We start from the raw sequence: 25,645 nt of genomic DNA on the forward strand, positions 1-25,645 counted from the left end.
TAATCAAGTAAGTGTGGTGTGGCCGGGGCCCCTACAACTCCCCCCCCTGATGGCTGCCCTGCTCACTGGCCATACCAGGGATGACTTTGACGTAGTTGGCCAGATTAAATATATTGCAATATATAGACAAACGATCCCTGTTTTGTTTAAATGGTAAGGCATTTTTTAGTAGCAGTATGTACAAAATGTCTCTGTCTTAAATATATTGATAATGGGTTGAGGTCAGAGGCTCTCTTGTATTTGTATATCATTTTGGCTTCATGACTGACACAGCTGTGTTTTCATATGTATATATAAATATATACTGTGTGAACAGCTGCTCGTTTCAACCCTAGGTTGCGCTAAGAATTTGGTACTGCACGTCTGCATGTACTCCACGGCCGCTTGACCTGTAGTTATCCAGGGAACAGTACCAATTATACAGTCATTCACGTCACATTTCTCCAAACCACGTCACCGGTCGGTAATTGCAAATATTGCTGGAGCAGATTCTCTCTCCAAACACTAACCGTGTAAATGTGTCCTATTGGCTATTGCTGTGCATCTCAATTTCCCCACAGACTTGCCACACTCAAGATGGCCGTCGGGTTCAACTACGTTCTGTCACGCGGCGTACTTCTGGAGGTCCATAGAGGGCGCTGTGCGCTTAGCCGAGGTTTAGTAGCTCCGCGACCCGGATATAAAAGCTGCGCACCAAGCGACATTCTGCCTCTTTTGTCCTCGCTGTGGTGCGGGGTGCTGGCTAGAGTTTGCTGTCTGATGGTGATCGAGTAACCAGGCAAACCGCTCGGGCACTGAAACACAAATATTTGTGCTGCGCCTGTATACACATAAGCTCTCAACCTGACCTATGTTTGTTCCATATTTAGGTACATAAATACCGCAGACGCACCGCAAATCTTGCCCATTTGTTAGGCCCGCTATATAGCGTTTCTCCTGTCTACTCCTATCACCATAAGGCGGCATTTGACATCACCTCATAGGACTTGTGGCCAGCAACATATTGGCACCCCGCAAATACCACAGCAAGCTCTTAAACATCCCTACGGTCGGTGTCCTGCGCTTCTACACCTTGCTATTTGCAGGAGTATACAGACACGCCATAGAAACCACTTCCCTGTATTTACTAAGCCTTAATCTTTATTACGTCTCCTGTGGAGATCCTATTCAGTTTAGCCGTCCCATTATTGCTCAGTGCCCCCTGTCTGGGTGATGCACACAGCTACTAGCAGTTATCCTATGGCGTCCCTATATGTGGGGGATTTGCACCCCGATGTAACCGAGGCCATGCTCTATGAGAAGTTCAGCCCTGCAGGACCAGTCCTGTCCATTCGTGTGTGCAGGGACATGATTACCCGCCGCTCTCTGGGATATGCCTATGTTAACTTCCAACAGCCTGCTGATGGTGAGTCTTGCTTTCATCTCCAGCTCTTTCACAGGATGGATTTTGGATACTTTGCACCCGAGTATTTTGTTACAAATGTGTGCCTGTTTGCTGTCATGGGAAATTTGCAGTTGGTCTCATTCTTAATATGTCTAATTTTCTAGCAAATATACTTGATTTTGCTTGACCCTTTAACTTGTTAAAATGTTTTCTTGATAGATCTTGACACTTTTAGTACATCTGACATGAACTTAATCATAGGCTATAATTTAGAATGTGTGAGACTGTGTCGGTTGTCTTAAATGCGTTCCAGGGGCGTAACTACAGAGGAAGCAGACCCTGCGGCTGCAGGGGGGCCCCATGAGACCATAATCCATATACAATTTTAATAAATGTTGGTAAAACAGGATAGCCTCTGGATATGTTGGGGACCCTAACAGTGACATAACTTTTTCAGGTCCCCAAAATGTCAAGAGGTTGCCCTTTTTTACCAATATTTTATGAAATTGTATATTAATTAAGGCCTCATGGGGCCCCTATATCTCCTGGGCCCCCCTGCAGCTGCAGGGTCTGCTTCCTTTGTAGTTACACCACTGGGCCCTAAACTTAATTTGCTGTTGTGCCCATAACATCTAGTTACGCCCACTGATGTGCTCCCTGATATAATGCCCTAAATGTCCTTTTGGTCTTTGACCCCCTCTGCTTTATTCTCCCAGCAGAACCAGTGTACAGCAAGTTAGTTGTAGCCACCATTGATGTTGTGTCGTTCAGACTACTGTGCAGTTGCAGGGTAAGGGGTCCCTAGTTTCACAATAGCCATTTCAACTCCAAACTTGAGATCATAAAAAACAAAATGTTCCATTTTAAAATGAAAACCATTTCCTTTCTAGGTTTTTAACGAATAAAAAATATTGTAGAAATGATACCTATATTAGCTAACAATAAAAATGTATTGTTAGCCAATATAGGTATCATTTCTGCAATACTTTTTGTATTTGTTTGTTTTTTTATATTTATTATTTATGCTACTGGCTAACACGGTACCACCGTTTTTGTTTTAGGGTTATAACCAAACAGTTGGTTTATAGAAGGCCAAGGTATGATTGGAAACCCATTGTTTACATCACTGCAGGAGTCCCTTTATAGGAATCATTGGCAAAATGGAATAGCAAAGGAAACAACAACCATTTTAAAATAAGCTGGGAATATTTATTAATGGAAAAATGGCCAGCAGTAATTAGCAGTGTTAGAATTAGCAATAAGAACATTGCATACACCAATAACTGTAGTAGGGCATAGTCACATGTACAAATTATCTCCCACGTGCAGTGCAGATACTGTAAGGTCTATGATTTGTTTTTTCGTGAATGGCAACAACCTTATCCACATCTAATGTTGCAATCTGTTGCACAATGTGACTATTCAAGGCATAATCAAAACATTTATATAAACGTTTTTATTTTGATGACCCTATCCACTGTACACTTATACCAAATGGGTATGAGTTATTGTTTGTATGAAAAGGCAATGGCATACTGACTGATTTTGGCCATTTGCCTTCCTCCTTGCCCCTTGAATCTTAAGAATATTCTACCACCAGCACTTGTCAGGCTGTTCTTGTCTGAAAACAAGGCAGTGCTTATTTGTTTTCATATATGTAACATAGTACTTATAATGCAGCTATTTTGTTCAATAGAATGACATATGAAAGTAGAACCGGTATTGGACTTCTTATGCAGAAAGATTGGGGCCAGGAATCTTTCTGCAGTTTGGATCATTGTACCTTTTTGCTTAAAATCATTTATGAACATTAAATAAACCCTATATAATTAATTTGATACCGTTATCAGTTTATGTGGCTTAGTTACGATTACAGAGAAAAGAGAAATTATTAAAATAAAAATAAAAAAAGACTCCATGGGAGATGGTCTTGATGTAATTCAAAGCTTTCTGGTTTATGGGAACAAGTGTTTTTCATTGTAACTTTTTCATGACTACACACAATGTTATTGAAAAGGCAGTTTTACTAGTCACTCATTTGACATATATTGTCAAAGAAACTTTTAATTTTCATCATATTTTAAGTTTTGAAAATTTGAAATCACCCCTTAGGTCTTATGAATTCTTTACATGTGCATTCCTGATCTGTGAAACAGGACAATGCATGCCAACAGAGAGAGAGGCAGGATAGCAAGGACACACTGTAGCAGATACGATGGAATAGCAACCTGCATGCTTTTCTGAGATCAGTCCCGCTGTAACCCGAATATAACCCTGCTCTGCTATAAATAAATTCATCTAAACACCAGCTGCTGCCCCTGCTGTGTGTTCTTATTGCCTGTACTGAACTTCCAAAGCTTTGGCCTAACTTCCTAAGCATGATGTTTGACCTAAGCTCCTCCTGTCTGTGTGTTGTGTTATCCCCTTGTTCTTTTTTCCTTTTGCTGCTAATAAGAATCCCAAGGATAACATTCTGGTTCTTATTTTTGGCCAAAACATAGTCTGATTTGTTTTTTTACTATTGTAATCTGAATGGTTAGTTGTAGGTCAGAAGATTCCACTGTGCACATCTATGGCCAGTTTAAAGGGGAACTTTATGAAAATTTAATATAAGCTTCAGCATACTGAAATAAGAAACTTTGTAAATACAATCAATTAAATATCTTCACCATCCCTCTCTCAGCATCTGTTTCTCTTTCTGTCGCTTTGTCTTCATGCAGCAGCTGGCTGTTGGATAATCATTGAAAGTTACATTCAATATATCTTATAGGGGGACTTCCTTTCCTAGCAGAAGAATTAGAGCTCACTTAAATAATTGACTCTAATATGTAATTAAATAACTGCTTTTTGCACAAATTCTGCAAGTAGAGAGACAGGATTTCTGGTGAATTTAATAGTGTACTCCAATACATCTTCTAGGTAAAAGGACCCTCCTCCTAGTGTCATCCTGTTACTAAAGTGCTGTCTGTATATAGGTTAAAAATGTTATGTTCTAAGGGGAACTTGAACTCACTCAGGCAAATTAATATAAACATTGTCTAGAGTTCCCTTCTGAGCACTTTTGAATGTTACATGATCATTGTTTATTTTAGTTTTCTAGCTATTAGCAGTTTTCTGCACTAGGGTGGGTGAAATATCATCCCCTTCAAGAACATTTGAATTGCCCCAAGTAAAGTACATTAGTTATTTGAAAAAAGGATGGTAATTTTGGAAGATATTTCACCCCACAGTAGTGTATATTGTCTGCCATAACCTTTGGAATTCACCTTCCTGAATTCATAGGAGCTCCATGTTTCTTTGCTTAATATCAGTGTTCTGCTATGGGCACCATCTTGTATTTTAGCTAGTAGAGAGAGACAATACTGCCCCCCATTCATGTCTCTATTTTCACTGACTGCTGTCCTGTGTTCAAAATGCCCATATGTCTGTCAGTGCTTCTTATAATTTAAAATGAAAATGACCATAACTGCCCCACATAGTGTGAGCGTTTTTTGCTTCAGAGGTTATTATTATTTTTGGCCATGCCTCTGTAAATTATAATGGTGAAATACTGCACAACTTAATACTTTTGCTGGCGTTCTGTAAATCATTCTAAGAATTTGAGAAACACTGATTATCACTTGTCAGCTTTATTAGCAGGCGCCATAAGTACATCTAGGTGATTTTCATTGTTGTGTCATGGGCTCACTGAGCTGTTGTACCACAATCACCTTTTTTGTTGTTTCATTCCTATTCCCAAAATGTAGTTGGCTCTAAAGTGATGTTGCTTTGGAGCACAGTAACTAGAGGTTATGGCACTGGTGGTAGAATCATGCGGTTGGGGCGAATTTTATTAGCAGGTACTGGGCCACAGAAGGAAAGTTAAATCAAAATAGGCTAAAAAACGGGAGCAGTTCAACAATAAAAAGTAAGTGTCCATAAAGGCCCAGACACCATCACGACCTAAATCCGAATGATAATTTGTCTGGGAAAATGGGCCAAAATTGCTCCGTGCAAATTAAACATATTTACACTCCAGAAAATTGTCTCTTATTGCTGCAAATGGTAGTTCTACAAAAGTGAAATACTTTCCTTTTTTTGTATTTTTATAATATTTATATCTAACATAAATCAAGTTTAGATATTAAAATTAATTTTGAAATAGGGGATCCCTATCCCTTGCCCCTGGACCAGTGCATGTTCAAAAAGTGTCTTGATTCTTCATAAAGCACTGAAAACTCATCCTTTTTCTGCTGTGCAGTGCAGAGGGAGGTAATTGAGTGCTAGAGAAATGCAGAGGAAATCCAGACAGAGCATGTTCTTACCTTGTGTTCTGTCCCTACACCTCAGCCACATGCTGCTGCTGCATACCATTTGAAATCTATAAAACAAATCTTATTTCAAGCCAACTTTGATTATCTGGTAATAATTTTCCCCTTATTTGTTAAAAAAAAAATGTAAGCTGGGTATACATCGGGAGATTTAAGCTGTTGATTTCCCTCCTTTATACTCAGTCTGCAGCTGATTTGCCTGTGTTTGCCCTTCCCAATAATCAGCCAGATCGCTATTGGGTAGGTTTTGAAAACCCCTTGGATGGAAACTGGTTTGGGCATAGATGCGGACGTCAGATTGTTGACCTAGGGGCCGAATAATATCAGCCTGTTTTGGCCCAGAATTTGGGTGACCAAAGTGAGCTAAGATCACTTTTTTGGTGAGGTTGTGTATGGCCTTATTGGTCTAGTAATTTTGGTTTTAAAGGGGATGTAAAGGCAAAAATTAAAATACAATTTTACTTTCTTCAATGAAAAATAAATCTACCTCCAATATACTTTAATTAAAAAATGTGTACATTGTTTTATAAGAAACCTGACTGTATGCAGTGAAATTCTCCCTTCATTTACTGCTGTGCATAGGAATTGTCAGACGGTCCCTAACTGCTTATGAACAGCAGGGAGCCCCCCCACCTTACTTCCCAGCCACGCAGAACTCAAGCAGCTTTATTTGTTTCCCTGTAGAGCAGTCGGCGACTGTGTAGAGATTTGTATTGGATTTTATTTTTGCCTTTACACCCCCTTTACGGTTTCCAACTCCAGCTGCAGGGACAAAGATCACGGAGTCAGATATAAACAGATAAACTGGGATTCTATTTGGAGGATTATTTTTCTGCAGCCACTGGTTCTGCAGAGTTGGAGAAAGTTTGTATTACAATACAAAAACTATAAAATCCACATTAGATTACATGACCACACAGGACCTAGTGTAGTCTGCATATCCTGATTATTAATCAGTCTTGCTCTATCGGCTTCTGGCAGATATTTGACTTGTGCTGTTCCCTAAGAAGCCCAGACTACACTGAGCATGTGCACAGTCTTGGTCTTGCAAAGATGTTTAACAAAGTTACAAGATGGTGACCCCCTGGGGCCAACTTTGAAAGGATAAATCATTTGTTTTATTAGGCTTCAAGTGTGGTACGTTTATGTTTAGTATACAAAATACAGCATTTCTAGCCTTATTCTATTTTAGACTTTACTTTCCCTTTAAGAAAAAGATTACTTTTGTAAGATTTCAAAGACTGAGGTGGGTTTGTTTGTACCACTGAAGAAAACATTTCAGAGCAGATATGACTAATGTATTTTCTTTGCAGCTGAACGTGCTTTGGATACTATGAATTTTGATGTTATTAAAGGGAAACCCATACGCATTATGTGGTCTCAGCGGGACCCATCCTTGAGGAAATCTGGTGTTGGCAATGTTTTCATAAAGAATCTAGACAAATCAATTGACAATAAAGCACTATATGACACTTTTTCTGCATTTGGGAATATCCTTTCTTGTAAGGTGAGTTTGTTCTCCTTCATGTGCTCCTTTCATTAAAAGTATTTATTGTATTTAAGACCTTTCTCTTTTGTAGGTAGTGTGTGACGAGAATGGTTCCAAGGGTTATGCTTTCGTGCACTTTGAGACTCAGGATGCTGCAGATCGAGCCATAGAAAAGATGAACGGCATGCTGCTCAACGACCGCAAAGTGTGAGAGCCACTATATTCAGGGTGTGAGCAAAGCAAATGGCTGTGTACTGGATTGGGTTAGACAAAATATTTCTTGAAAGGGAAGATAAAGATAGAGTTGCATTTATTTATGAAGAAAGAATGAATTGGAATTTAAAAAAAGCAAGACTTTTTGGGTGGGTAGAACTTTAATGGGAAATTATGATAGTGTATTACATAAGGGTTTAAAGGCAGCATTTTTTTTTTTTTTTTTTTGCAGGTTTGTTGGGAGGTTTAAATGCCGAAGAGAGCGTGAAGCAGAGCTTGGAGCCAAAGCCAAGGAATTCACAAATGTTTACATCAAGAATTTTGGAGAAGACATGGACGATGAGCGATTAAAGGAGACGTTTAGCAAATATGGTAACTGCGTGACTTATTCCTCATTTGTGCAAGGTCACGTCTCACATTTGGCCACTGGCATTTGTCGTGCTTAACCTCGTGAGCTCCCTGGCTGTGCCCCTGCATGTGGGCTTATGGTTTCACATGTATGTCGTGGGTAACCTTTTGAGCTCAATGACTCCGCTCCCGCATGTGGACGCTGGTATCACGCGTGTGCCGTGCACCTGCATGCTGTGACCCTGTGACCTCTGCGGGTAACTGGTGTCTCTTGGCTGCAGGGAAGACTCTGAGCGTTAAAGTGATGACCGACCCCAGTGGCAAGTCCAAAGGGTTTGGCTTTGTGAGCTTTGAAAGGCACGAAGATGCAAATAAGGTAAGAGCTCCCCTGAGTTATCAAGCAGACAACTTGCAGTCTGCAGAATACCAGGTGCTGGGGAGCTCTGCTAAACTTGTATACATAAGCAAGGGGGGAAGCTTTGAGAGTGCCACAACTAATAGCTTTCTTGTTCTCCAGGCTGTAGATGACATGAATGGAAAAGATGTCAACGGAAAGATAATGTTTGTAGGCAGGGCCCAGAAAAAAGTGGAACGTCAAGCAGAGCTGAAGCGGAGATTTGAGCAATTGAAGCAAGAGAGAATTAGCCGCTACCAGGTTAGTATAAAAGGCAATAAAGTCCAGCACAATGTACTGCCTTCTGATTAATTCACGGTATATATCCAGTGTCCGCATACTTTAGTGCTTTACTTTTCCTCTGTGTAAGGGAAGTAAACGACCCAGTAATCCTATTTTTGTACCTGGCTTCCTTATTTCTTTGGAGCTTCTACTTTAATGGAGATGATGTATATGGTGTATAGACTGTTGAATATATATTCTTTGAGGTAACTTGTTAAACTTGTGTGCGTGGTGTTCAGTTGGAGATTTATTACACAAACCACTGCCACAAAATAATTTTGACAAGCCATAGACTTGTTTTCCCTTTTAGTAATAAAATTATAACTGGCACTTTGTTTGCTCCTCATTTTTAGAAACTATTTCAGAGATTTTACCTGAAGGGAAGTAACAACACAAACATATATATGGTCTATGCTGCATATTTTAGACATATTATTGACTTATTCTCTCTTTCCAGTAATACACGTAAAAGGCACTTTGCTTTTGCTCATGTGTCTGGGTGGCCACATCTATCTGCTGACCTTATTCTTTGTTTTAGGGAGTCAATTTATATATTAAAAATTTGGATGACACCATTGATGACGAGAAACTCAGAAAAGAGTTTTCCCCATTTGGTTCAATCACAAGTGCTAAGGTGAGAAAATGTAAGCCTTCCTGTCCTGTTGGATTTTTACTGAAATCATATTATATAATTATAATGTTATGTAAAATTGCTGTTGCCTTAGAATGGGTGTTTGAATAATATTAAACTGCCCTTTAAATAGTCAGTAAGTTGCAGCATAAAGTAGTTTTACATTGCACTGTCTTCTCATCCTCTCCCTGCTGTTAAGTGTTGGGCAAGGTCACACAGTGCTAGAGCAATGCAGAGGAAATCCAGATGGAGCATATTTTGCTTTGTGTTCTGTCTCTACACCTTGGCCATACTCAAAATTTTATTTATGTATGTGTGTGTTCCAAAATAACAATGCTATACTATTTCTATATGTATATCTTGTGTGGTGAGGAACAAAAAAAGATTTTGGATTTCAAGCAGCAGATTCTCTTTTAAAGGGAAACATTAAGGTGGCCATACATGGAGAGATCCCCTCGTTTGGCGATGTCGGCCAGATCTCAATCGGTGAAGCCCGTCGGGGGGCCCCATACACGGGCCAATAAGCTGCCGACACGGTCTGTCGGCAGCTTTTATCGGCCCCTGTATGGCCACCTTTACCCTCTTTTTGACATAAGCACTTTTAGTATAATGCAGTGATATTCTGAGAATATTTGCAATTGGTTTTCATGTGTTATTTGTTTTGAGTTATTTGGCTATTTATTCAAAATCTCTTTAATTTGCAATTTCAGCAATCTGGTTGCTAAGGTCCAAATTACCCTAGCAACCATTGCAATGCATTGATTTGAATAGGAGAGGGTCTGAATAGAAAGACGATTAATTAAAAAGTAGCAAAAATTATATCTTTGTAGACTTACAGAGAGTTTGTTTTTAGATGGGGTCAGTGACCCCCATTTGAAAGCTGGAAAGAGTCAGAATAGGAAGGCAAATAATTCAAAAACAAGAGTAAATAATGAAGTAGGGATATGCAAATTAGGGGTGGGAAGGGGGAAACTTTTTTCACTTCCTTGTTTTGTGACAAAAAGTCACGTGATTTACCTCTCCGACTATAAATTAGGATTCGGTTCGGTCGGGCAGAAGGATTCGGCCGAATCCTGCTGAAAAAGGCCGAATCCCGAACTGATTCCTGGATTCGGTGCATCCCTATAATGATCAATTTAGATATTGCTTAAAATCAGCCATTCTATAGCATATTAAAGTTAACTTTAAGGTGAACCATCCCTTTAATTATAAGGAAACCTTCATAGTCTGCCTCTAAGTAGCAGGAACCAATTCACAACCCCCCATTAAGCTTACTAATCATACAACCCCTCCCTCACTTTGTTCCATTGTAAAGTGGTGGATTCAAGTACTTGTAAACCCTATGCTTTCCAGGAAATCTGTGGGTAGCAGGCAGACTGTCATAGTTTCTTCACTGATGAATCATGTGTGCATATAGACAAAGACAAGAATTTCTTTTCAATAAATAACCTTTTCACAAGTGACATTGTTGTTCGTTTATTCAATATTTTATGACTGCACCCAGGCACTTAGATTTTTTTGTAACGTGAGAGAGAGATCTTCTTGGAGTGATGCAGCCTAGCTAGTGCCTTGCCAAGTGTCCCAAATCATAACCAATTTAAGAATTCTCATCACTCATTTGCAAAGTGAAAAAGTTAATTTATTATGATCAAAGACCAGGAAACTTTTTGGGCATAATTTTTTTTAAACAAGCCCAACTCAACCTGTGCTCAGTTATATATATATATAGATATAGATATATAGATATATAGATATATAGATATATAGATATATAGTATCTAATTTGCTTTGAATGCTACAAATTCTTTGTTTCTGCCAGGTGATGCTAGAGGAAGGCCGCAGCAAAGGTTTTGGATTTGTCTGCTTTTCCTCACCAGAAGAGGCCACTAAAGCAGTGACTGAGATGAATGGACGCATTGTTGGCTCAAAGCCTCTATATGTAGCTCTTGCTCAGAGAAAAGAAGAACGTAAAGCTCATCTTACTAATCAGTACATGCAGCGTATTGCAGGAATGAGGGCCCTGCCTGCTAATACACTTATCAACCAGTTCCAGCCTGCACCTGGGGGGTACTTTGTGCCAGCTGTGCCACAGGTAAGGGTTGTAAATGAGACTTGTGTGTCTGTAGACAATATATTAACATGAAGAGGTATAAAGTTAAAGGAAAACTTTACCCCCAAAATGAATATTTAAGCAACCGTTTTTATCATATGAAGTGACATATTAAAGAATCTTAACCAAACTGGAATATATATTTTAGTAAATATTGCCCTTTTACATCTCTTGCCTTGAACCACCATTTTGTGATGGTCTGTGTGCTGCCTAAGAGATCAACTGACCAGAAATACTACAACTTTAACTGTAACAAGTCTTGGAGCAAAATACAGTCTATTAATTGGCTCATGTGACGTAACAAGTATGGATTGTTTGTGTGCACCGTGAATCCTACAATCCCAGGGGACGGCCCTTATTTTTTAAAATGGCTATTTTCTATTTAGGATTACCCAGTGGCACATAGTACTAAAAAAGTATATTACAGTATTCTGAAAATTGTTTATTTACATGAAGCAGGGTTTTACATATAAGCTGTTTTATGCAATATCTTTTTATAGAGATCTACATTGTTCAGGGGGTATAGTTTACCTTTAACTGTGATAGCGCAAAACACAGGCTTTTTGAATGAAAATTGGGACACGGTGTAAAATATGATTTAAAAGGGAATGTGATTATTTGCACCCATGAGCTCTGCTATGCTGACTCTGCATGTGCGATCAGTATTTCTAGAGGGTACACAATTCATGGGTAAGACTGTGCAGGGGGGCCGCAGGGAGGGGGCCAGTGGGGACATTTGGCTAAAGGGGGTTTAGTTCTCCTTTAAACTCTGCTCTGATAACAAGACAGATGGCCCTTCTCTTTAACCCATTGAATTCAGCCTCTATGATTTCCAAAACGAATTTAAATTTTGATTGGTCAGACTATAGGATAGTTTTCCGCTTTGCCTTAGTCCATCTTAAATTAACTTGGGTCCAGAGAAGGTGGCAGTGTTTCTGCATCATGTTTATATATGGTTTCTTCTTTGCCTGGTTGAGTTTTAACTTGCATCTGTGGATGCAGCAACAAACTGTTCACAAAATATGGTTTTCAGAAGTTTTCATGAACCCATGCAGTAATTTTCACTACAGAATTTTCTGTTTTTAACGCAGTGCTTGCTGGGTGCAAATATTGACTTTCTAACTTGTCCCATTTGTACAGAGATTTCTCCAGATTCTCAGAATCTTTTAATGATAATCTGTTGTGTAGTTGATCTCTCTATTCTTTGCAGTTTTACATTGAATATCATTCTTAAATCATTGCAGTATTTGCCCGTTCAGTATTTCACTGTGGTTTACCCTCGTCACTCTTTTAAGCATTACACAACTTTTCTGTCTTTTATTTTTCCTGTCCCAATTTTTTTGAAACATGTTGCTGGCATCAAATTCAAAATGTGCATGTATTAAAAAAAAAAAAAAAAAAAAAAAAAAAAAATAGAACTTCTCAGTTTCAATATTTTACATCTTGTGCGCCACTGCAGCTGTGTTTAGAATTGTACATAAACTAGCACAAACTCATTCTGTTGTCAACCCCAGAGCTACCTTACATTTGACAAAGCATTTATCAACCTCTGGCCTAAGTGTTAAAAAATATAACTGTGTATAACCCCTGCCCTAAAAAAGCCATTTAAATTTGAAGATTGGGTCCCTGTAATTTTTTTTATTACCTCCTCTACTCTTGGCTATTCATATTATTTGGATTTAAAGGGTGGTTTACCTTTAAGTTAACTTTTAGTATGCTATAGAAGCAACTTTTTTTAACTGGTCTTCATTATTTATTTTGTAGTTTTTGAATTTTGCTTATTCTGACTCTTTCCAGCTTTCAAATGGGGGTCACTCTACCCATCTAGAAACAAATGCTCTTTAAGGCTACCAATGTATTGTTATTGCTACTTTTTATTACTCCTCTTTCTATTCAGGCAATTTGGACCTTTGTAACCAGATTGCTGTTATGGCAAACTGGAGAGCTGCTGAATAGAAAGCTAAATAAGTAAAAAAAACACAAATAAAAAAACATGAAAACCAACTGCTAATTGTCTCAGACTATCACTCTCTACATCATACTTAAAGTTAACTCGAAAGTGAACAAACCCTTTAATGCTTTGTTGCATGTGTATCTGTTATTTTTATAATTTGATGTTTGAACTGCAGACCCAGAGTAGACCTACATACTATGCACCAAACCATATGGCTCAGATACGACCTGGTCCTCGTTGGCAGCAAACTGGGCGACCTCAAGGTAATCATATGCAATATTTTTAGAAAACTGAACTATTATCAGCTCAACCATTGCTTCACATCCTAACACAATGTCCTTTTTTCCCCTCTTTCTTTCTAAAAAATATGATAAGGTTTTCAGCCCATGCCCAACACATTGCGCCACAGTGGCCCTCGGCAGTCACTGCGCCATATGCCACCATCTAATGCTCAGGGTACCCGTGGCATTCCCGGCGTAACCCAAAGAGTCGGTAAGGAATATTTTTAAAGTTATATCTCTGCAATTGGGAAATTGTTCATGTGCCATCAGCAGGACCCAATATGCTGTTGATGGGAATTATTTTTGTTCATATTGCTTCATTTCTGGTGCTTAATACCAAAACTTCTAGGGCACAGTCACTGTGGATTCTGGGTTCCTAGGTGCTTCCCATTTTTCTTAGGTTGTGATTTTCCTTTAGATTATGCAGTGACTAGCTTCTTGGGCCATTGAGTTGGAATTTGTGTTACTGCAATGCCATACATTTTATAATTTCAATAAAATTGCCATTTCCCTACTATGTGTAGTCCTGTATGTGGCAGAGCAAAAATGTCAAAATTATATGGTAATAGCTGTTGTGGGTATGCACTGATTATTCTATGCTACATTTCTGGCAGGAGTATCCTCTTCTACCCAAACAATGGGTCCTAGGCCTCCAGTCTCTGCTCCTCCACCACGTGCTGTTCCTCCATACAAGTACACCCGTTGTCCTCTCCCAGTGGTGCAGCCTCTGCAGGTACATTAATCCAGTGTCTACTAAATGCAATACAATATACTGCAATATACTACAATATGAAATACCCTCCACTCCCTCCATTTTAATTCTCTTCTACTTATCCTCTGTTACTATTGTTAGAAAGCCATGGTTTTGTGCTGTGAAAATCGAACATCATTTTTTTTTTAGTCAGTTTAGGGGACACAGGAACATTATGATGTAGCTGCTACCACTAGAAGGCAGACTGATGGCAATAAACTATTATACTACTCTTCTGCATCTATACCTCGTAGCACTCCAGAATTCAGATCAGATTTAGTAGTGACTTTAGAAGGTCAGGATCAGGCCAGCCTGATTTAATTCCCCCAAGCAGAGAAGGACCCTCCTAAGAGGTAGCTCAATGCACTTCACCTTCTAGTCCTATGCAGACAAGCCCTTCAGATTGCTTCTGAATGAGCTTCCAGAAGTGGTTAACTACCACTTGGCTTTAGTCCGTTACAATCATTCCACTGGCTTGTCAGTGAATTCTTCATGAGTCATCTCAAAACCAGCCTTGTCTACCACATTCTGTTTTGCCACTACTAATAGCAGAGAGTGGTTGCAGTTCCTGTGTGAAGTATTATGTGTTGGAAAATTGTAAATAGCCCTCTACATTTTTCATGATTTGTGAGCACTGGTTTCCAAATGTGACTATAAAACCATGCTGGAATGTAAACAGGTACCTTTTCAGAGTTTTATCTTTTTAAGACTAATTTACACTGAGTGAGCAGAGTTGTAAAGGGATGGAAATTAATTATATATAATTATAGATATAGATATATATATATTTTACTAAACTTTACAAATCCAGCATTAAAATAAAAATATCAAAGAAAATTTTAAATTTCAAGGCACTGAAACCTACATTTATTATGTGACATTGTTTTATATTAGAAAAAAATCTTGGAAGGAAAATAAACTGAAATATGCTGTTTGCAAAGGTATTCAGTGCCCACATTTTAATATTTTATAGAGCCAACTTTTCAAGCAATAACAACTGTCATTTGGGGTATGTATGTACAGTGCCAACTTTGCACACTATAAGAGATTTTTGGCATTCTTCCAGGCAGATTTACTCTCTGTTTACGTTAGTCAGATGAAGCCTTTATCCACTACAAACAGACTGGTGGTGCTTATGATAAAGAGATCACAAACCTTGATCTGCAAAGTAGAATGGGAACTAATCATGCATACACCTCTGTTTAGGGTAAGGGCACACCTGGAGATTTGGGGAGATTTAGTCACCCGGTGACTAACCGCCTCTTCTTTGGGGCGACTAATCTCCCCGAACTGCTTCCCCGTGTCTTCCGCCTGCTTCAGTGAAAAAACTCCTCGTGAGGAAACTTCAGGCGACTTTGGAAATCGAAGTGCCGCAAGGCGACTTAATCTCCCCGAATCTGACCGTGTGCCCCTGCCCTTAAGAGTCTAGAAGGATGGAGTTACAAAGCAGCTCATAAACATTTATACGTTTTCTCGTAAATGTGAATAAATTACAAAATGCAGAAGATACTGTCCCATCCTTGATCTATTTACTTTTTTCAGTTTTCTTTTATATGGATCCTCTTCAATAGTTGACTTTAGGCTGCATGTAAACATATCTTTCTGCTTCCTCTTGTCTACACCGAGTGGCACTGCATCGGCATGAGTACAGAATTACACAGCAAAATCTCCTCCGTGTCTGCCCTGTTTGGCAATAGCCTTGCAGACTATGGTCGTGTTACTGTGGGGTCCTGATAATTCTGCTTCACATACAATAATATTCCACTTTTCGGGTTGAAGGATTTTTCAGAATGCTAGGCCATACGTTTTATACCAGTTATATGACCCCATGTTTTTTTAACATGGTTTATGTCTGTTGTTTACATCACATCCATTTTTCTGGCAACATGCCAACCTGGTAAAGGTAGAATTATGGATGGAGAATGAGCGTTTTATGCTTTGGAACAATCTGGTGATAGGAGAAAATGGAGAAGACTTAAATGCATTTATCCAGTATTAATTTGTTCTACTGAACTCGAAGTACTAGAATTCTGTGTTTGTTAAACCTACTGAAATGTGCATCACAGCAGCACAAACTAATGATAACTTCTACCTAAACTGATGCTTGTAAGAGGAAAGTAGGTCTGTACACAGAGGGGTAAAGCAATGCTTTGAGAAAACATGCCACAGCAATCATTTAGTTCAAATAAGACTCATCCATTGGAGACTGAAATACGCCATCAAGGTAGGTGGCCATACATGGGCAGATTTTGTTGTGTAAAATGACCGATCCGATAAAAAGGTCTACTTTTAGTTACATTGATGGGGTGCAAACGGTCGTATCGTTCCAATAAAGTCGTCCCAATAGTCAGTCGTACAGGTTTAAAAAAATTTCAGTGGATGTTACAACCATATAAGCATTGTTAAACAATCGTTCATTGCACATGCCTTTTGCGAAAGGAAACAAATGAACAGACCGCTATCAGTTAATGTATATGAGATCTTGCAGCCTAGGTGACCGTTTCCTCATATATTGTTTACCTTTCATGGGTGACTTGTTCATTCAAACGATCGTTAAGACCAAATATCCTTCACAGAGAATGCCCCGTGTATGGCCATCTTAGCATATAGAGAGCAATTATGGTTGCCTGCTCCTTATTTTTTGTGGTGAATACTTCCGTGCAAATTAAGACAACGGTTTACACCCCCCTACTGGCTACATATTAGTTCCTTGTATAACATAATTCTAAAATAATGTAGCCCTCAATAAATTATGAAAAGTAATTGGCCCACTACTTAAGACAATAAAAAAAGCTAAGAGAGCTTATAAGGAATCTTGTTGCCAGACAGCAGATGAAAAGGATCCTGGCTAATCAGAGGAATATCATTTAGCTATGTCATTGAATACAATCCTTCTCCAAAGGAATTTATGTTCCTAACTAACATCTGAACAAGTATATCGGCATTTTGTTGGGGTGGCCAGTTGGCAGCCAAAATTTGCTTGAGTCTGACCATCTTTATACAAGACTGAAAATAAAACTAAAGGAAATCATGTCATAGTATTTTTTTTTTTTTTTTAGTAAACTATTAAAAACAAAAAATACAAAAATTAAAGGTATTGTTTGTCTTTAAGTAACTCAGATGTTTTATTTTTCTCTTTTCCCCAAAGGCCCCCCAGCCAGCCGTCCATGTGCAGGGACAGGAGCCTCTCACGGCCTCCATGTTGGCTTCTGCTCCACCCCAGGAACAGAAGCAGATGTTGGGTGAGTCTTACGGTTTTTTGCTAAAGGAAGTGGTTTTACTTGTGGGAGTTAGAGAAAAAAAGATGAGATTCCATCTTCCATTCTATCCACAGGAGAACGTTTATTTCCTCTTATCCAAGCCATGCATCCGTCATTGGCGGGTAAAATTACAGGAATGCTGCTGGAAATAGACAACTCAGAACTGTTACACATGTTGGAGTCCCCAGAGTCTCTGCGCTCTAAGGTATGTAACTTTGGCTGGAATAGTGAGTTAGTGAGAGAACCTGTTTTTCTCTTGTCATGTATTGTATAGATAATATGTAATGTAATAATAAATATATGTAATAAATGGCCTATGTTTTTACCTCATTCCTTTGTAATTGTTTAAATGAATATGGTTTTCAAGCCTTAAAATAATTGCCCTTATCCTAAGAGCACTTAGGGCATTTTGACCTTCACCAGTAGTGTAGCTTCTATATTGGGTGTGGGAGAACCATGCCTAGGGCAGTGCTGGTTATGAATTCACCACTGCATTCTGGTGGTGAACCCTGGTGGTTCAAAGCTTTCCTGTACGACTTTCACAAATCGCAATACTAAAGAATGAAAAATTCAGAGGTCCGTCTGTCACCTCTTTGTTACTGCTGTAATTGCAGTAAGATTTCTTTGCAATCAGAATGTCACTTGATAATAACTAGACTCGCTAAACCTGTAGAGCTTCATTTGGTCTGAAGCATAGCTTCACTCACATCAATAATAAATTGAGAAAAGGCCAATTTTATTAACGCCTTCACAAGGGATACCTGTGAATAGATGTAAGATAGCAGGGCTTCCTTAAATAGATCGCCAAACGGCTGCAAGTTTTCCAAAAAGGAGGCACAGGCCCAGGAAAAAAACAATTTAATTCATTTTGGGCACTTAAGATTTTGGAGCCCCCCCCACCAGGTGAATTATCCTTCCTTGTCTTTTAATGTGCAGAATTTTTTAAAAAAATACTACATATAAAGCGCCTCTATAAATGTGGGATGATTTAAACCCATGCTGGGTTTCTTCTCAGCGAGCATCACGGAGCGATCCTCTTCCTTTTTTGCGCAGATGCACTTGTGCATTACAGTAACTGTAACAAAGCCAGATTATTTGCTCTACTGCTCATTTGTCTGCCCAGACCATTAAAGAAAGAAGAGAGGATCACTCTGTGGTGCTTGCTGAGAAAATGTTGGGGTATCAGGTAAGTGATGATTAACCAGTGTGGCTTTGGCTCAGTATTCTAAAAACTGCTGCCAGTTGCCTAACTATATGTGAAGGAAGTTGACTGCAAGATTCTCTACAAATATTTAAAAAGTCTATAAAATGAATTGGGGTTGGCATATTTTTAGAGAGTTTTTGATTTTTTTCTCTTCATAATTTGCCAACTATTCCTTAGTGTTTGTGGACTCCCAAGATTTAGTATAGCGTAAGTGTGTGACACCTGAAGGGTTTTTACAATAAAAACTTGAGATAAATATTCAAATTACCTTCTCTGTGCTTTTGCAGCTGCTCGTTTACAGTATGAGAAAGCAGGCTGTTTGACTTGTGCACTTAGTACATTGTACATTGAAAGTGACACATGTTTAAACTGCAATGCATGCTTTTCTCCAGGTCTGCTTGGGGGACAGTGGGGTATAGCTGGCACCACAAGAAGGCAGGACACAATTAAAAAAAATAGAAACTTGATCCCTCATCCTGCTATACCCCTCCTCTGTAGGCAGAGTATTTTAGTATTTATTTTGCTCTTCTTTTTATTTCATTACAATTCCTTCACATTATATGGAGCTGGACAGCTACACTGAGTAGTCTGATCCATTACTTCAGGATGTCACCTGGGTCTCTTGTGCTCTGCACTGACCATCCAGCATTGATTCCCTCCTCATCCAGAGTGAGGATGCACTGGCCAGGACACAGGGCTGCGGTATAGCCAGTTTCATCCTGTGGCTGATTCCTCCTTATATGCCTCCAGGATCCCAACACTAGCACTCTGGGAATTCCTGCCGTGGCTCATTTAAGGTAAGCATATATCCTTAATAGCCAGCCTATTCACTCTCTGAGCACCCTCCCCCTCTTCACAATCCATCTGCCTTATAGCACAGCAGTTTAGGAGACTTTGTTGCAACCTGCAGGTCACTAGTTCAGACTCGTGCAGTATGTTAAAAAGCCTCCACCAATCACACAGGCAGGAAATGGAAATGGCAATGTTTCCTACTGTCCTCACTGTCTGCAGCGCAAGACAGTTATTGTGGGCTTAGCACCGGTTGCACACCACTATTTTACGAGCTACTTCGCAGAGGCTGTCTTTCACTCTACCTGGGGAGGCAACGGCTTGGCCAGATTTTGCGCTTACTGTACGCGCAACCTAGAAGTGAGCGCTGGTGCCTTAGGCGCCATTTTTCTAAGGCGCGCGTCGCCACCATATGTCACTGCTAGGGGAGGGGCCATTCTTCGCGCTCTCCATTGCGTGCCCAGGCAGCTGCTTCCCATTCATTCTGGAGGAAGTTCCTTTTCCGGCTACGTTCCAGTCTCCATTACTAGCAGACTCACCACACTGGGCAGTGCTCTTCCCCAGCTTCTCTGCAGTGCAGCTCCCCCACTGTTTTTTCTTAGAACACAACAGGGCAGTGGGATTTTTAGCTTTTGACAAAGGGCAGCAGGCTTTGTAATTACTGCCTTATCAGGCTTCTACGCTACTCAAAGGCTTTGCACTCAGCAGTACCCTGGGGAGGTGTTCTCAGTTGCCAAATGCTGCATACGCCTGCAAGTGGTCACAAGGACCTCTGTGTTCCACGTGCAAGCCACCTGAGGCCGTTTCGGAAACTTCAGAACTCCGTCCTCGGGTAAGCCAAGCCTCCCATGGGGACCCATCAGGCCAGCCCCGGGACTCCACCCCCTGGACCCCCAGCCTCTCCCAGAATGGGCATCTCAGCTTGCCGCCGGCATTCCTAAATTGGCTCTCTCCCTTGATAAACTGCTAGCGCGGCTAGATAATCCTCTGCCTAAGCCTCAAAAAGGTAGAGCCCCCTCTCCTTCCGAGGATGAGTGTGAGGCGGAGTCCATCACTACTTCTCCCCTGCTGCCTGCCTCCGAGGGCGATCCGGCCCTGTCTGATGGTGAACTATCTCACAGTTCCGACCAAGAGGAATAGGACTCCCCCCCCAAACTCTCCTCCGAGGCCATTGATTCCCTCATCTCCTCAGTATTAGAGACCCTTCACTTACAGGAGCCTGAACCTAGTTTCAGAACTTCCACCTCCTTGTTTAAGCGCCGCAGCAGGTCCTCACCTTCCTTTCCCTCTCACACTCAACTCGAGCAAATTATCCAACAGGAATGGAACAAGCCAGAGAGACGTTTCCAGTCTAACCGCCGTTTTCTCAAACGATATCCTTTTCCACATGATCTAACGGAAAAGTGGACCTCCCCACCTTCAGTGGACGCGCCTGTCTCTCGACTATCCAAGGACACTACCTTACCAGTTCCTGATGCAGCCTCCTTCAAGGACTCCATGGACAAGAAGCTTGATGGCATTCTAAGTTCCCTCTTCTCTACTTCAGGTACCTCCCTCTGGCTGGTTCTAGCCTCGGCTTGGGTAAGTAGAGCCGTCCAATCTTGGTCGGACTCCTTATGCCGAGCAATTGCCACGGGGTCCCCCATGAAGAACTTACTCATTTGGCCTTGCAAATCAAGGAGGCTAATAAAGCCCACGTCTGCATGACTCTCCCCTTCTTCCCTCCGGCGATTCAGCCGTAGGGGGGGGGGAGACTTCGCAGGTTTGCAGACTCTTGGAAGAATCTGACTCAAGACGTCTGGGTACATGAGGTTGTGAGTCAGGGCTGCCACCTAGAATTCACTTCTCTCCGGACCCACTGGTTCTTCATGTCCAGATATTCCCATGAAAAGGCTCAGGCGCTGCATGACGCAATCGACAAGCTTATCCGTTCAGAGTTCATCATCCCTGTTCCGACCGAGGAGAGATTCCGAGGCTATTACTCGAACTTGTTTGTAGTTCCCAAGAAGGATGGAACTGTTCAGCCAATCCTGAACCTCAAGAAACTCAATAAATTCATTCAACCGCGAAGGTTCAAGATGGACTCCCTCAGGTCTGTCATCGTGGCCATGTCCCCAGGCCAATTCAACCTTCGTGTCCCATTTTTCCGTCCTCATCAGAGATTCTTGCGATTTGCCTTCTAAAATCGCCACTTCCAATTCACGGCCCTTCCCTTCGGCCTGACTTCGGCCCCTCGTGTCTTTACCAAGATCATGGCGGTAGCCACTGCTCTAATCCGCACCAGGGGGATCTCCATAACTCCTTATCTGGACGATCTCCTGTTCAAGGCACCTTCCTTCGCAGAGGCCCAGCAGGCATTGCACTTCACTATGGTTCAGTTACAGGAGTTGGGTTGGTTCATCAACCTGGACAAGTCCTCGTTAACCCCGAGCCAATCCATGGTCTTCCACGGGATGCAGTTCAACACCCAGACACAAACTGTCCCAGCGACAAGGTCCAGCATTGACAGACCCTTGTTCAGTCTCTACTCTCGAAGTCATCCCACACCGCGAAATTCGACATGAAGGTGTTGGGAGTCATGGTTTCGACGATAGAAGCAGGGAATATTCTTGCGGCCTGGAGGCGCAAATCCCTTCTCTGGGAATTTCATATATCCCGCAGGACTCGAGTCTCTCTTCTCTGGTGGATGCAAACCAGTCACCTGACCAGGGGCAGACCCCTAGGGGATCCACAATGGCTACTGCTCAACACAGATGCAAGCCTCTCCGGTTGGGGAGCAGTGCTACGTCCCTGTGTCCCCCAAGCAGACCTGGAGAAAAGGAGATTTTGTGTACTCACCATTAAATCTCTTTCTCTTCAGTCACTTGGGGGACACAGGGCTTCCATCCCTGGGGCTTCTCTTGGCTTCAGACTTGGTTGACTCAACCATCTGTTCTTCTTGTAATTAGTTATCAGTTTTTCTGTTGATTATTAATAACCTCCTGTTTCTCCTTTGGTACAAACTGAGTGTCTCTGCCTACAGAGGAGGAGGGATCAAGTTTGTATTTTTTTTATTGTGTCCTGCCTCCTAGTGGTGCCAGCTATACCCCACTGTCCTTGTGTCCCCCCAAGCGACTGAAGAGAAAGACATTTAACAGTGAGTAGATAAAAACTCCTTTTCTTCGGCCAAACTGTGGGGAAATCTTAACATTGTTAGATGCGGGGAGATTTCTTCATGTTGACTATAGATTCGAAAAGGCAAAACTGTTTTAGAAGCACACATTCCCTCATAGTGTAGCTAACACTTTATTTGGACTGTATGGACTCCCAAGTGGTAATAGAAATGGCAGCTGGGTGTTAAGGTGTGTTGCAGGGGTAGTAATTACAAAAAATGTAGTACACTTGAATTAGCTTAAAGTGTAACTTTTGTAACTGTGTGAAGTGTTTATTTCATATCTAATGCTTTATTGTTACACAGGTAGAGGAGGCAGTAGCTGTGCTCCAGGCTCATCAAGCCAAGAAAGATGCTGCACAGAAAGTGGGAATTGTCACAGCTACCTCTTGAACCAGCCTGACCTGCAAGTATCTGCACTAGTCTGTATGCAGTGATATTTCTAGATCTAGTTAACAGATTGTGTAGATGCATAAGTACACAATTTCTATTTAAGTAGTACCACACAAGTGTAAACTTAAGCACACAACATCATACATTTGCAATAGAATGGGACCTGCTGAATAGCTCTGACTTTCATCCAGGACCATATGGCAGTGCTTCCTTTCCAAAAGTCAATTTCTGACCTGCTAGAGTTGCCCCAGTCAACTGTAATTGAATAAATTGTATGGCGTACTACTTGAGTAGGAACAAACTTTAAAAAAAAAAATACTGTAAAGCATGTAGTGCATACAAAATAACACATCGTTAACAACCACATTACAAACTGGCAAGAACTAGTCCTCTGCAAATTAATAATCTCTGCTTCTTGATTTTGAAGAATTTGAAATGTCATTCTCTGAATTAAGGAATCGCCCTTACTGTCTAAAGTAGAAAAAAAAATTAAAGGTGGGGTAAAAATAATTGTGCCTCCCCAACCCCCCTATTCTAGAGAGTTAATTCTATATACTTCAATATGCAAATTACAACTATGCACATGATGTGTTGGTCGGACCAGGGACAGAAAGAAGCCAGCCAGGTAACCTGGGCAATGTGCCTGGCCAAAACAGCCTGGGGAGAACATTGTGGAGGTGAGGAAAATTGGGGTGAGTGGATAGTGCCCATGGATCCACTGAAAGAAGGGTGATCCAGCTTTATATTAATACCCTTGATTTTGGAATTGATATTGTCCAGATACATGTAAGGGCACATTTATTAAACCTCTTAATTTTTTGGGTTGTGCTTTTTGTCGCAAAAAATCTAAAAAAGTAGTGGGGAAGAAAGCACATTTCAGGATTTATGTGTCAACACTGCAACAACTCTGAAAATACTCCAGCGGAAACCTTTCAAAATCATGTAAAAGTCAATGGCAGATGTCCCTTTTACAGATTTTTTTGTGCTTGTCTTCGTGATCTTCAAGGGTTTCAGACCAGTTTTCATTCAAAAAGTCATGTTTTTTGGGTGCCAAATTAAAAAGATAAAATTTGATGCACGATTTTGTCACAACGTTTGCCCGCACATACTTTTTTCATTCAGATTTGCTGGTAAATTAAAGGGGTTTGGGAGTTTCAATTTTTTTTTTTTTTTATAGTAAGAAAAAGTTGAGTTTTTGTAAACTCATACAGTTTATTTTTTAATTATTTTTTTTTTTGGGGGGGTTGTTGTTTTTTTCCTTCCTAAAAAAATGTACAAGTAATGAGTTGAATATGGTATTTGTATGTAATTTATTCCATCTTTTTACAGGGAATAAAGAAGCCAAAATCAAATCACTATGTGTGAGGGGTTGGTAAGTGGCTGCCAAGAACCTTTTCTCCTTCACATAAACAGTTGTCTCTGCAGGAGATGTTAATTTGTTAATAATGAGGTCTATGCACTATGTCGCTTTATGCTCTTGAGATGATAAGCCACATCTTCGATGAGCATCAATGGATCCTTTCCAAGGACATCCTGAGAGACTTTTAAGGTTACAATGGATTTTTATTTTTTGCAGGTGTTGGGTTGACAACTAATGTAAAACATGATTTGAATGTAACATCTTAAAGCTGTTTCTCTGTGAAATATTAAAACATTTGTTAATTGCACTTTGTTTCTTTTGCATTTTTGAGGTTTTTTTTTTTTTAAGACCAGCAACAGAATTGTATTTTTTGCATTAATGTTCTTATCCAGATGAATATAATCAGTAGGTATTTACCTGTCTGCTCCTGAACTGTAGGAATCTTCTGTCTTGCTGACATTTCATCTTACCAAATGCTATAGTATGAGTAGCTTTTTCACTACTGTTTACAAAACAGAACACCTGACATCTTTCCTTTATCCCCACCGGCACTGCTAGCCAGAAGCAATGTGGTTCCCTTTAATTAAGGGGACATGAGCATTTTAAGTGGACATTTTTAACATAAAGCAGATTGTTTCCTGTGTTTTATTCACAGTAGGGTTTTCCACAAACAAGGGACTATTTTGTTTTAAATACAAACAAATGAAACAAAGTTTGGCCTTTTGTAACCAGAACAGACTGGTTTCTCTGCCAGTCTGAATATATATGAAATACACTCTACACTAGTGACTCTGCTACTGTTAGGTCAAATTAAGTTACAAAAACAACTTGCTTGTTTAACAGACCTCACTCAAAGCCTACTCAGTTTTCCCACAGGTGATGGCTCTGCAATCGACATATTGTGGCAAAGTAGCTGGGAAGATTTAAGAAAAGCTTTTAGCAGGCATAGTGCATATTGAAGGACCGGTGAAACTGAATTATTACTGTGCAAGACTACTTTTACTACAATTACTGAATTGTGACTACATAATATTAAATGCAATTACATGGAAATGTAAGCGCCTCTCTTACCCCAGCACACCACAAGAAAGGGAACATATATTTAAAATTATATATACAGCCCCCAATCATCTTATCTGCCAACTCTGGGGATTAACAGCCAGGTGGTCATAGAGTTAGGAAAAAGGTGCCCAAATAGATTATTGTGGTCTTTCAGCCTCTACTATAGTCGAATCAGCATTGTCTCCATAAAACTCCATTGTATCAGCTTTAAGGTACCAGCGGGTCAATGTCAAAACTGGTTGGGCCCAAAAGCTACCCAAAACCTGTGTGACAAGACTA

At 40.4% G+C, this 25,645-nt stretch overlaps 1 protein-coding gene and 2 non-coding genes across 6 annotated transcripts; all 3 read left to right on the forward strand.

Annotated features, from left to right (window-relative positions):
* The first annotated feature begins 694 nt into the window (after positions 1-694).
* Positions 695-24,611, forward strand: pabpc4.L (poly(A) binding protein cytoplasmic 4 L homeolog). Of its 4 annotated transcripts, none has more exons than XM_041580986.1 (15): positions 696-1,405; positions 7,008-7,201; positions 7,275-7,390; positions 7,629-7,768; positions 8,026-8,120; positions 8,262-8,399; positions 8,959-9,054; positions 10,871-11,143; positions 13,291-13,378; positions 13,491-13,607; positions 14,011-14,129; positions 17,296-17,389; positions 17,482-17,612; positions 22,858-22,977; positions 24,274-24,611. In XM_041580986.1, the coding sequence occupies exons 1-14, from the start codon at positions 1,213-1,215 to the stop codon at positions 22,942-22,944; spliced, it is 1,881 nt and encodes a 626-aa protein (XP_041436920.1). In that variant the 5' UTR covers positions 696-1,212; the 3' UTR covers positions 22,945-22,977; positions 24,274-24,611. The 4 variants fall into 4 exon arrangements, with proteins under 4 accessions (XP_018100552.1, XP_041436921.1, XP_041436920.1 ...); NM_001092388.1 differs by having other exon boundaries at positions 743-1,405; positions 22,858-22,957; XM_018245063.2 differs by lacking the exons at positions 13,291-13,378; positions 13,491-13,607; positions 14,011-14,129; ... (2 more) ...; positions 22,858-22,977; positions 24,274-24,611 and having other exon boundaries at positions 695-1,405; positions 8,959-9,064; positions 10,871-11,075.
* On the forward strand, positions 5,592-5,721 carry LOC121400259. Its single transcript, XR_005965665.1, has one exon. It is a non-coding gene; the product is annotated as a small nucleolar RNA SNORA55 (small nucleolar RNA).
* Positions 9,218-9,346, forward strand: LOC121400260. The gene has a single exon (XR_005965666.1). It is a non-coding gene; the product is annotated as a small nucleolar RNA SNORA55 (small nucleolar RNA).
* Positions 24,612-25,645: the final 1,034 nt, after the last annotated feature.

Source organism: Xenopus laevis, chromosome 2L (genome assembly GCF_017654675.1).
Source record: "Xenopus laevis strain J_2021 chromosome 2L, Xenopus_laevis_v10.1, whole genome shotgun sequence".
NCBI classification, from domain to species: domain Eukaryota; kingdom Metazoa; phylum Chordata; class Amphibia; order Anura; family Pipidae; genus Xenopus; species Xenopus laevis.